Raw genomic sequence first — 13,907 nt, 5'->3', positions numbered from 1 at the left:
GAAACTCCTATCTATTTAGGCCGTGGAAATTGATAGGAAGTATGAACGATTCTCTATAAAAACCAGCCCTTGCATTCTGTGGAGGTAAGATCATCCCAAAACTTATTTATGATTTGGACTTGGTTGTCTCTGGTATTTCTAAGGTTCTATACAGTATCGGAGCAAAATTCGGCACAAAATTCTGAGTATCCCTAATGCAATACCTCTTGTAGCTATTAGATTCGAATTGGGGTTGGTTTAAAATGAAGGCACGGGTGGAATGGAAAGTACTTGCATTGTATGCCAAACTATTTGATCCAATTCCAGCATCTCTATATGATCTACTGGGAAAGTAATTATCTGTGTTAAAGAAGAAAACAAATTCTCATTCTCAGTTTGAAGAGAGAGCCCTTTTGATTTTGAAGTTTGGCCATGGATAGTGCGCACCTGTTACCTAATACAATGTGAGTGAAGAAAGCCCTTTTTGATTACGACTGGGTTTGTACTTCGGACTCTCTTCACTCATATCCTTCGATGCATAATCTGGTACTGGACCATAGATGGCGGGATGCCCCAACATAGATTCTGCTAGAGTTTCCAAACAAATGTTATCATAATAGTTTGCTCCGATTAAGGTGGAATCTTCTTTTGACTAAGGAGGTCTGGTAAGAAGGGATAGGCTACAATCCATGGACATTAACTGCAAATTTTGTAAATCTGACCAGATTGAGACCCCCGACAATTGGTATTGGATTGTGCAGTTCTAAATTCAGTAAGGTGGAAGCATTTTTTTAATTAAAAGAACTGAAATGAAATTATATTTTATTTATATTGCGCTTGTACACAAGTGTTTCAATGCAACGAGTCAAGCAGGTCATTGCTGTTCGATTAACTGCGACTGCATTTGGAATAGACCTGTTAAAATCAATTCCACCAAGGAGACTTTGGCAGTGGCAGGATTTATTAAAGTCCTGAACCTGACAAAGCCTCTCTAATGAATTGGCGAAGTCTTTTTTCTGAAACATCATGGTGGTTTTGGTGCTCATCTTCCTTTGTCTTATATTGTACTGATGAATGTTGAAGTTTTATTGATTTGTATTGGAAGGTTCTGTGAATCTTTTTTGATGAATTAGTGAATGGCAATTTTAATGTTTTTTTAATGATGTAACTGTTGTATAATTTTGTTTTTTTAATAACATGTGTGCTCAAAATGTATGCATTTTGAATTTTTTTATGGACAGGTTTGTCCATAAAATGTAGTGTGGTGTGGTGATGTGGATGTGGTGATTTGCTTTTTGTTTTTCTAAAGGTTTGTTGTAAACCAATTGCAAATAAATAAATAATTCGTCCTGTGCAATTTGGGTGGTTATGCAAAGCAAATTTCATGAAATGTTAATATTTCACCTTGATATGCTAATTTCCGGCGACGTCACATCTCCTTGCGTTTGTTGAGGAGTCCCCCCACTTTAATTTTAACATTCAGAGGAAGCATGCCCTTATTAATAACGAACATTTTCTTTTAAGATGTTCTTTTACTCGTGTCCTGTGGGTGGCGGTAGACTTCCAGAAATAAGGAACGCATTGAAAAATGCAGGCATACTTAGTACTTTGACCCGTAGTTAAAGTGTGTATATATTAAACATTTATGACATAAAAATAATACAAAAAGTTATATAATTGGTGTAAGAAAAGCTAAGAATTGTACAACGACGGAAAAAAACAAGATTACATTGAAAAGGGACAGTTACAAGTAATTTTTCGCGTACACGAGCTGACAATGTGTTTCAAACACAACATCAGGAAATTAAGAAAAGTTCCCAAAAATACAGAGGATGTTCTCTTTATTCAAATTGCACATGGAAGAAATGCTTTCACCCTTAATGTTGGTTATGACTCACAAGTATTGTAATTGATGTATTCTCATAATCATTCAATTTAAATAAAATAAGTTGCAAAAAAAGACATTTAAATGTTGTCATTGATTAAAGGCAATTCATTCAGTTACGATTTAAAAACACACAAGGACTCCCATCACTTGCCTTGAAAATGAAGAATTAAAGAGAATCACGCGAGGCAGAGATGGGGGTACAGAAAAGACTGAAGTAATCCCCCGCCCTTAGCGGCTGAGAGTGCGTGGTTACACTTTTTGGGTTCCAACGCTAAATATAGCCACAAACCAAAACATATTTTAGAAAGTATCTTATCCTACCTGAAACTGACGCTTCTCCAGACTGGTAAACCTGAAATAATAATGAATATAGTCATTAAAGATGGCTCTGAAGACGGGACAAATTACATTTTTTGCATGCAGACGTGTTTGAATAATGAAACGTTTATTGCATAATGATAGATCGGTGTTACGCGAAAATGTCTCGTCTTACGGGGACATCGCTCCCAAACTCGGAAAGTAAAAGGATGTTTTGTCCAAGTGAGAGAGAACTTCTGATCGAAACAGAGTGGTTAACATTAGGCCCCAAATTCAGGACTGGGAATTCTCTTGCTAATCCTGTCTCCAGGATATCGCCCAGGCTCGGACTGGCCTACAAGGCAATGCCATAAGTGCCAGCTCATGATACTAGGACGGTCTAATTTGTTTGACAGAATGGCCACTTTTTTGGGCCAGACAGACTGAGCCAGTTTCTTTTTTCTTTTTTTTTCTTTAAAATGTAATTCTTTACAGTTTAAAACAAACTTTTACAATACGTGATATACACAATTATAAACTTACAAATATCAATCATAAAATCATTTCTTACAAAAACATAAAATAACCATCTCTCACAGGAATATAGCCCCTAATACCAAGCTACATATAGGACTTGCTCATATCAACCACCTAATTGACAATCTGTGATACTGTACATTAATGTGAAATGACAGACCCGACACCTATGAGGGGCATCACTCCCAATCCATGATGCCAATATATACAGTTTACCGTATACCGCAATGTAATACTACCAATAGATAAATAACAAACTTTCACATTCTTATAAGGGCACATTTTATCAAATGACAAGTGCATTCCACATCACATTTTAAAGTGAACAGGTCACAAAGTAAACCTTCACCGTGGACCTTCACCACCTGTTTGTTTATAATGCGTAAAGCTTCCTCAATTTCAAGAAATAGTCTAGTTAAGCTACAACAAAGCTAACATTGTCTCCCCGCATGCATCGTTCCCAAAAGCTCATTCATGCAAGATCAGTTGCTTGAGTATAATATTTACCGATGTGTTGACATCTAATATCTCCAAAAGCTGCGCAGTAAACAACCAAGTGTTTCAAAGATTCCAGGTCTAAGTTATTTTTGCAAAATCGACAGATTGTCATCATTCTCCCAGACGAGATGTTGAACCAATATTTGGTGTGTTCTATGGTATGGTATTGGTTCAGCTAACATCTGGAATAAACAGATCTGGCTTTTTGGCAAGGGAATTTTATAATTTAGAGAGATCTGGATTCACGCTTTCTCACAAATAGCGCATATTCAGAGAATGCTTTATATGTGCTGTTGGAATGGATTGTTTTTATCCAATCATACATATATAATTTGCTTGTGACATTCGGTAAGCCTAAACATAGGTCCTCAATTGTGGAATTAATCATTGCCAAAATTGCATTCATTTTATTAGTGAATGTAACCATCGCTGGTAAATTGTCTTTGTACATCATAACCTTAAAATCAACGAACAATGAGTTATTTGGTGGTACCAATATTTTTGCGTACCTGGCCAGTTTACGCCAGGTCCATCTAGCTGCCAACGAGGATAGGCCTAATTCATGAAGAATGCTGGTATTTGGAATTGCTGCCGCTAGACCGAGTGTGCATTTCCACATCTGGGCCTGTAAGCTGTTCAAGATGTCATCGCACTCGAGCAAGCATAAGTCCAATCCATATAGTAGAGTAGGTTTTACCTTCATCATAAAGAAATCGATGAGTGGAAGTAGAGAGAACTTACAATGCTTTCTATATATGATTTTCATCATTGAGATCAATGGCTGAGCCTTTTCCTTGAGGCCTATAGCACATGCGTTTTTGAAATTCACGACAGATAAGGTACCCGAGATAGCATAGACTTAGTATCCTCTCAATACGTGTGTCACCTATTTTCCAATAATATGATGTTATCCTTTTCTTATTACAAAAATTGATAACTTTGGATTTACCAGAATTAGGCTTCAAATTATGATTGTTTGCATACACGTAGGATTTGTCTAACTTCAATTGTAAACCGTGCAGAGTTCTGTCCATCAAAATTAAATCATCCGCAAAACATCACCAATATATTTCAGTCCCACCTAGTCTCACTGGATACATTGATGCATCCTGCCACAACTTGTCCATATCCCAAATGTATAAATTGAACAGTGTTGCGGCAAGGTTACAACCTTGTTTCAGTCCTATGCTCTTTCGGAATACAGGGCGTCAACCCACCGTCCTGTGTGACTATTACTTGAAAGGTTGTGTCAGAATGTAACTTAGCAATTCATTGTACGAGTCTTGGAGGAAAACCCATAGATAAAAGTTTCGACCAGAGTAATTCCCGAATAACGGTATCGAAGGCACACGATAATTCTAGTGCCGCTAAGTAGACCTGACCAGAATTTGTTATTTTTGAATGGGCATGAATAAGTGCAACCAAAAAAAGCATTTAATGAGGATCCCATATTTTTTTCCGGAAACCTACTTGATGTTTGGAATATATATTACGATCTTCAATAAAAAGGTTCAAATGCGTCAACAATAAAGTTGCAAATACCTTCACTGCAATATCCATTAGAGGTATAGGTCGAATATTTCATGGGTCTAAGGGGTCTCCTTTTTTATAAATAAGCATAATAATCGCATTCAACCAAGATTTGGGAATCGTGTTGGAACGAATGATAAAATCAAATTTTGACAGCAGAACCGTCACCCAAAAATAAGGGTCAGACTTAAGAATACAGGCTGGGATCCCATCGGGCCCAGCAGCTTTATAAAAGTTTAAATTCTGTATTGCCAAAAGGATCTCCTCAAAGGAGAATGCTACTAGATGAAGGCATACCTTATGTGATACGCCAGAGTCTAAGGCACTGAATCGTCTCGGAAGAATAAACTTAGAACCAATATATAGTTCCCAACAATTAGAAGAGATAAAAGCTGCCAAATTACATTGGTTTACTTGGTTTTTGTCCTTCAAAATTGACCATATGGTTCGCGTATCGTGTTAAACAAGTAGTGACAATATCTGTTGGTTTCGCCGTAAGTGAGTTTGGTGATTAATAACTTTCATTTGATTCCAAAAGGTTTGTCGGATCTTATGTTTGCCCACTATATACTCTACAGGATTCAATTTACTATGAACGATTTGTGTACGAGAACGATTTTTAGTTCTTTTGATGCAGCTATGTGAGAATTAAATGAAGGCCCATGACGTGGTCGTGCAAGCTGAGCCTGTTTCTTTAATTGTAGGATATGTGTTTGAATAATCTGATAGTTCCATGCCTCCCTCACGGATGCAATTATACAATGCAGACTGGTTGTGAGGTGCTCGCCAGATATCTCTATTAACCAGGTATGCTAATTGTCTGCACAGGGTAGGATTCCAATTGACCGATATCAAGGGACGATCAACCTGTACTAAAGTCAACTTTGGATCTGGGGCAAGGCATGCAATCTCATAGAATACCTGTACCAAGATGGGGGCATGATAACTTAATGGACAGGCCAGAATAGTTACTGGTTTTACCATATTGATTAGTCCTTTTGTAATAAAAAAAATAGTCAATAAAGGAGGAAACGGATCCTCTACCCTAGGTGCCTTGTATTATAGATGGCTCAAACTTTTGCAGATAGATATTCCATTGTAACAAATAATGAATCCAACGTTGACCCCTTTTTAATAATTGGACACGCCGTTTGAGGTCAAAGTGACTCGTTGTCTTAGACGGCGTGTTAACACACACTGAATTTAAATCTCCTCACCGATTAATAAACAGCTCTGGATTATTAAGCAACATATTTTCAAAGACACCATCTAAAAGATGAAAGACCTCATCCAATTTTGCAGATGCAGGATTATAGTATGCAGAAATTAATAGGAGCGATACAGCAGAGTTCTCCATGAATGAGCACTCAACAACTAATTGAAGAATGGGAGAGGGTGAACAGCTTGTTTCTTTTGATTTTGAATAGATTAGTATCTGTTGAGTATGCTTTTAGATTTTACTTCAAAGGGTGCAGCCCATTATACCGTGTCACCGTGTGGGACACTGGTTATGTGCTGAAAGAGAAAGGACCTATGCTTATTAGCCTTCGGTGTGGGCTGCACACCTAAATTCCCCCAATAGGGTTAGAACATTTGTTTTTAGAATATAAATGACAGTAAAGCCATCTTTGATAAAGTTGCTTCAAAGTGCTTTTATTCTGCAAATTGCAATTCAATTCGATTTCTCAGTTAGTTAACGAATGGTTAAACTTTACTAATTCGTTTTGTGCTGATACAATGGCAAAGAAAAATAACCTAGGGCTAATGCATTTCGGAATGGTAACATTCCTTCCTCAGAGCCAGGTTAAATGTACACGAGCATACAAAAAAATCTTTCTGTTAGAATATTTTGAAAAACATGAAATATATATGCATTCAGGAGAACAGGGTACCCACAATTGACAAACACGTATATGTAGACAGAGAAAAGAGAAGAGAACATTGTCAGTGATTTGTAAACATTACATTGCATTAATGCGTTCTTTAAAAGACTATTATCATCCGACATTCAAATTGCACTTCCGTCAAGGTTTACATTAGATCTATTACTAAGTGTCTTCTGGTCAAGTATTCTGGGGGATAAGGCAGGACATTTTCATGTTATCACTGACCTGAAACGGGTGGCTTCAGTACATGCCGTTCAAACGTTCCTTCTCAGAACGCTGCAAAATGAAATAGTATGCTGCATTTAGTCACGATCACTCGTGGTTGCTTCTAATACGTGCCCGTCTGTGTGAAAGCAGAGCGCTTACCTTGTGAGTGTGTAGCTCGCTCGAGCGAAGTAACCTCCGACTGCGGGTAGCAAGAAGGCTCTGCTTGCGTCTGCGTGTATATGTGTAATGTTGTCATGGTGATGTAAATCTCAAAATGGCGGATGGCGGGTGCATGAAGTAGCCATACTAGAGTGGGCAATTAAAAGCAGTGTTAATGCTGGTGTATGGTAACTCGATTGCATAAACACGCTGGATTGCACAAATGATCCTAATAGAACCGCGATGCCCTCTGTTCTGATTGGTGAAGTAAATAAAATATAGTGCTGTGCGTTACATGAGGTAGTCAGGGGTCAAATTATGTTTTTGTGTGTGGTTTATAATAATGGGTGGATACTGTGTTCCCAGGTGTTTACATTCTCAAGAGTGACATGTCTAAAACACAGGTAAGTTCAATGTGTTGTAAAAACAGATACAATTATAGAAAACAGTTAAGATCGAACTCATCGTTCATTCCTCGAGGTGACAATGATTCCAGTCTATCAATCCAAAAGGATTCTCTTTGTTGTCTCTTCTTCTTAGTGTCCGTGCCGGTATTTACAATGACTTCTAATACCTGAAATTTGATCTGGGAGATATTGTGCTTCTTTTCATTGAAGTGTTTAGCTACTGCTGAGTTGATGTTCTTATTGCGAATGCATGACTTGTGTTCATTCAGGCGGATGCGTACTTTTCGTCCTGTTTCTCCTACATAGTACTGTCCACAGGGACAACGTATGCAGTATATACAGTTCTCCGTGTTACATGTGGCGTGGCATTTTATTGCAATTTTTTCCCCAGTGTGCGGATGCAAGACAAAAGCTCCTTTTATGATATTGTTGCAATTACTGCAATTCAGGCATGGGTACGTGCCGAATCTTTTGGTTGGACTTCTTCTTGGTTTATGGTCGCGTGTGTTGACGAGTAGGTCCCTTAGATTATTGGATCTTTGATAAGCAAATGTAGGTGGATCGGCGAACAATTCTTTGGTTCTTTCATCTTTAGTCAGGATTTGCCAATGCTTATTAATACACCTTTTGATTTGCATGCTCTGGCTGGAAAATTTGGACACATATACCAAAGATGGTGATGTCTTGGTAACTTTAGGAGTCAGGGTGCTTTCTCTTGTTTTAGTTGCTACCTTCTCTGCTGCCATCTTAATATCCTCCTCCGGATATCCACGGTCTTCCAACCTCTTACTTAGTTTAACTAGTTCTTGCTCAAACTCTCTCTGGTCGCTTATAATTCTCTTGAGGTGAAGCATTTGTCCATAGGGTAAATTTCGTAAGGTTTTTTGAGGGTGAAAGCTCATCCTGTGCAATAAATTGTTTCTGTCTGTAGGTTTAGAAAATAGAGTGGTGGTGATCTGCTGGTTGTGTACTTTGACTTGAATGTCCAGATAATGTATCCCAGGGTTCCCTATCTCAGAGGTAAATTGTATCCGGTGGTCAATACTATTAATGTATTGTAGAAATGTGTTTAATGTTTCTCTTGTGTCCTGCCATATACCGAAGATATCATCGATATACCGTACCCACACAGTCTATTTAAGAATCGAACATGATCCAACCAAAGATATCAACAATAACTTGTCAATCCTTTTAGACAAGGCAGAAGAGAGGGAAATCATTACAAAGAAAACAAGAGCATTTCTACAGACATCCAGTCCAACCATCCCACACTTTTATCTTTTACCAAAGATTCATAAAGGATTGACAAACCCGCCAGGGAGACAATAGTGGCGGCCACAGGAGGCATATTACAACCGCTAGGAACTTATATCGATTACTTTCTCAATCCCCTAATACAAAAAACACAAACTTATGTCAAGGATAGTACACACTTCCTTAATGTTCTGGAAAGGACACAACTATCTGAGCAAGACATCCTATTCACCGTCGATGTGGCAAGTCTTTATACGAGCATTCCCCATAACATGGGTCAAGAAGCGGTCGAATGGCTCCTTCTACAAGAAGACGACATAGGGGCGGCTAAAGAATTTATTATGTCACTCCTGATTTTCATCTCCACGAATTCTTACTTTAGATACAAGAACGACTACTACATCCAAACTTCTGGCACAGCCCTGGGCGCAACCATGGCACCATCGTATGCCAATGCTTTCATGTATCGCTTTGAAATGACAAACATCTTAGAAAAAGCAGAGTGGAAAGACAAGCTCAAAGTGTGGGTATGGTATATCGATGATATCTTCGGTATATGGCAGGACACAAGAGAAACATTAAACGAATTTCTACAATACATTAATAGTAGTGACCACCGGATACAATTTACCTCTGAGATAGGGAACCCTGGGATACATTATCTGGACATTCAAGTCAAAGTACACAACCAGCAGATCACCACCACTCTATTTTCTAAACCTACAGACAGAAACAATTTATTGCACAGGATAAGCTTTCACCCTCAAAAAACCTTATGAAATTTACCCTATGGACAAATGCTTCACCTCAAGAGAATTATAGGCGACCAGAGAGAGTTTGAGCAAGAACTAGTTAAACTAAGTAAGAGGTTGGAAGACCGTGGATATCCGGAGGAGGATATTAAGATGGCAGCAGAGAAGGTAGCAACTAAAACAAGAGAAAGCACCCTGACTCCTAAAGTTACCAAGACATCACCATCTTTGGTATACGTGTCCAAATTTTCCAGCCAGAGCATGCAAATCAAAAGGTGTATTAATAAGCATTGGCAAATCCTGACTAAAGATGAAAGAACCAAAGAATTGTTCGCCGATCCACCTACATTTGCTTATCAAAGATCCAATAATCTAAGGGACCTACTCGTCAACACACGCGACCATAAACCAAGAAGAAGTCCAACCAAAAGATTCGGCACGTACCCATGCCTGAATTGCAGTAATTGCAACAATATCATAAAAGGAGCTTTTGTGTTGCATCCGCACACAGGGGAAAAAATTGCAATAAAATGCCACGCCACATGTAACACGGAGAACTGTATATACTGCATACGTTGTCCCTGTGGACAGTACTATGTAGGAGAAACAGGACGAAAAGTACGCATCCGCCTGAATGAACACAAGTCATGCATTCGCAATAAGAATATCAACTCAGCAGTAGCTAAACACTTCAATGAAAAGAAGCACAATATCTCCCAGATTAAATTTCAGGTATTAGAAGTCATTGTAAATACCGGCACGGACACTAAGAAGAAGAGACAACAAAGAGAATCCTTTTGAATTGATAGACTGGAATCATTGTCACCTCGAGGAATGAACGATGAGTTCAATCTTAACTGTTTTCTATAATTGTATCTGTTTTTACAACACATTGAACTTACCTGTGTTTTAGACATGTCACTCTTGAGAATGTAAACACCTGGGAACACAGTATCCACCCATTATTATAAACCACACACAAAAACATAATTTGACCCCTGACTACCTCATGTAACGCACAGCACTATATTTTATTTACTTCAGCAATCAGAACAGAGGGCATCGCGGTTCTATTAGGATCATTTGTGCAATCCAGCGTGTTTATGCAATCGAGTTACCATACACCAGCATTAACACTGCTTTTAATTGCCCACTCTAGTATGGCTACTTCATGCACCCGCCATCCGCCATTTTGAGATTTACATCACCATGACAACATTACACATATACACGCAGACGCAAGCAGAGCCTTCTTGCTACCCGCAGTCGGAGGTTACTTCGCTCGAGCGAGCAACACACTCACAAGGTAAGCGCTCTGCTTTCACACAGACAGGCACGTATTAGAAGCAACCACGAGTGATCGTGACTAAATGCAGCATACTATTTCATTTTGCAGCGTTCTGAGAAGGAACGTTTGAACGGCATGTACTGAAGCCACCCGTTTCAGGTCAGTGATAACATGAAAATGTCCTGCCTTATCCCCCAGAATACTTGACCAGAAGACACTTAGTAATAGATCTAATGTAAACCTTGACGGAAGTGCAATTTGAATGTCGGATGATAATAGTCTTTTAAAGAACGCATTAATGCAATGTAATGTTTACAAATCACTGAGAATGTTCTCTTCTCTTCTCTCTGTCTACATGTACGTGTTTGTCAATTGTGGGTACCCTGTTCTCCTGAATGCATATATATTTGATGTTTTTCAAAATATTTTAACAGAAAGATTTTTTTGTATGCTCGTGTACATTTAACCTGGCTCTGAGGAAGGAATGTTACCATTCCGAAATGCATCAGCCCTAGGTTATTTTTCTTTGCCATTGTATCAGCACAAAACGAATTGGTGAAGTTTAACCATTCGTTAACTAAATGAGAAATCGAATTGAATTGCAATTTGCAGAATAAAAGCACTTTGAAGCAACTTTATCAAAGATGGCTTTACTGTCATTTATATTCTAAAAACAAATGTTCTAACCCTATTGGGGGAATTTAGGTGTGCAGCCCACACCGAAGGCTAATAAGCCTAGATCCTTTCTCTTTCATCACTCAACAACTAATGCCTGGTTTGATGAGAGAATAGCTCGAGATTGATGGTTAAAGGCATTGTTAATCAAAATCGCGGTCCCTCCAGATGGTTTGCCCATCTGGCCTTGGACATCAGGAACACAATAAGAAGTAAAGCCATAACATACAATTTGTTTGGCACACATTGTTTCTTGCAAAAAAAGTACATGTGGGTAGTCGCCAGAGTGGGTAGAGTCTAGCCAAGTCGAGAAATTTCTGAGGCCACAGCAGTTCCAGGAAATAATATTAATAGAGGCTTTATTCAGTTTGTTTAGAAACTTTGGACATTTCTATGATTGATGATAGCCGGGGGTTAACCAAGTAACATTGGATCCCACCCCCACCAAAGCAAGAAAATTGCGATACTAAATCCGCTTGTTGTACTGTACCAGCATTGGAATTATTACCAAATTGTAAATTAGAGCTGACAGTTGGAAGTTGAGCCTCTACAAAATCTGTGGCCTTGCCGATTGAACGGAATAGCTTAAGCTCTAACCCACGCATAGCAAAATCTTCTGTGTTTCCACATAGTTAAAGAATAATAACTGATTGAGGAGCACAAATCATTCTACAATTATTGTGGTCCGCCAACCTAATCCATTCGATATCATCTGAGTGGAGTGTGTGAAGTTGGGGACTTCCTTTAAAGATGTTAAATAAGAATGAACTGTTGATTCACTGTGGCCCATAATGCTTAGGATCACTGCACCAACCCAAAATATAAGGGGTGTCCCATGAAAACTCATGTCCTTCTGGTTCGCTTGTGGCAAAAACACCAGCCTCTTCCTTCTGTGGGCTATGGGTTGGTTGAGCTTCCACTTTTATGGACGTGGGTATATTCTCCCTTTGAAGATTTGGGGTATCTATAACATGCAAATTGTTAGCATTAGTAATGCCACAGTTGGTCACAGCGTTGTCGCTTGCCATGACAATATTTTGGGCATTTTTAGAGGCGTTGTCATTTATTAAAGGCCCTTCGGGAGTAGACCGGCACGGCTTTGGGTCAGACACAGAAGTTGCCAGATCCCTTGATGACCCTTCTCCGGACATTGGCAGGTTTTTATGATTCCCAAGGGATTTACCGGAAATGTTCTTTGTAGTCATGGGATAGTATTGTGACCTCAGATGAGGGGCCGCTATAGTACCCTTCACATGAGTTAGAACTCGAGATGCCAAAACACAGTCTTCCCGTGGAGCAACGTGAGCGCCCCGTGAGTCCAAGTTCAGTACCAATTTGGATTCCTCATTTAATTGGTTGAGGTTGATAATGGCATCATTATTTTAGATATTGACTAAATAATTAACATTTGAGTTAACACTAACTTTCTTATCAACGCTGATTTTTTTCTTTTTTCCTTTTCTTGTGTATTAGTGTTTGATTAATTTGACGCAGAATTAATTTTGTTTTTTTAATTATTATTTCGTTTAAGAGCTCTTGCATGAGGACGCCTCATTTTTCATGAACAGAGCAGAGTATTTAGATCATTGGAGTGCTTTTCTGTAAAGGTTTTATTTGGTGCCCCCATGTCAGGTGTGCCATTAACTTGTGGAGCAGCAACAATCAGGTTAGTCACTGGATTACCACTTTCGGCTTGTTCCATGGCCTCAATCAATGGAGATGGACTATTTGGATGCTCATCCAGGATATCCGATGCTAACACAGCTGTAGGGGGCTTGACTTGGTTCATACCATTAGAATTACCTTTTTGTGAAATTAAATATGGAAAAACGTCATCCAATTTGAGGTAGTTTAGGTAGATGGCCTCTAATAACGTGTGTGGACCATCGTCGGGGGCTGGAATTGTAGACGTCACCCCCTCAGAGACAACATTAGCATAGGTCGGGATTAGAGAGACAACTGTGGCGTTCTCCACGCCTGTTTATGTAGAAATGGAGGCCGTCGTTGAGCCCTTAGCCATCACATATTTCGTAATCATAAAGTCATGCATACCCATTTTCTCATTCTGATGAAGCATGTGAGCAGTCATGAAGCCTTCTAATTTGCTGAGTTTACTGTATAGCTCCCCTATCATTGATTTTAGGTTATCTAAATGTACATGTGTTAACTCATGACATTTATCTAGTAAATTTAAGATCCTGGTAATTAGATGATAGGATGGAGCATCTTTGTCAGATTGGGGGAAGGAGTTGTTAGCGTCATTTGCAATACAGTAGTGCTCTCGCCCGTTGCTTCGATCAGAAACATATCATTTTTTGGGAGCATGCTCTAGGGATTCTCTGAAATGAAAATACTTCTTTAGTGTGGGTCGAGGGGAAAATTGCAGAGGGTTGCTGGTGATCCCTTGATGTGGTATGAATGCATATATTCTCCATTTCAGGTGGGAGAAATAATGCTGGAGATGTAGGATCAAGCGAAATTCTACATCTTTTCCCCCATTCATTTAGCAATCTCGGAGCTAGGATGGAGACATCCGTGATGCAATTGCTA

The 13,907-nt window shown here is 39.0% G+C and overlaps 1 protein-coding gene across 1 annotated transcript in view; it reads right to left on the bottom strand.

The window, feature by feature from the left end:
- RETREG1 (reticulophagy regulator 1) overlaps positions 1–13,907 on the bottom strand; it is a 920,991-nt gene that overhangs the window by 641,683 nt on the left and 265,401 nt on the right. Inside the window, exon 3 of the mRNA XM_069620500.1 lies at positions 2,189–2,219. Coding sequence (XP_069476601.1) covers positions 2,189–2,219 — 31 coding nt within the window. The remainder of the gene's footprint in view (positions 1–2,188; positions 2,220–13,907) is intronic.

This window comes from Ambystoma mexicanum, chromosome 5q, assembly GCF_040938575.1.
Source record: "Ambystoma mexicanum isolate Mex_15411 chromosome 5q, UKY_AmexF1_1, whole genome shotgun sequence".
Lineage (NCBI taxonomy): Eukaryota > Metazoa > Chordata > Amphibia > Caudata > Ambystomatidae > Ambystoma > Ambystoma mexicanum.
Note: the sequence above shows the minus strand (reverse complement) of the source record. Positions and strands in the feature narration are given on the sequence as shown.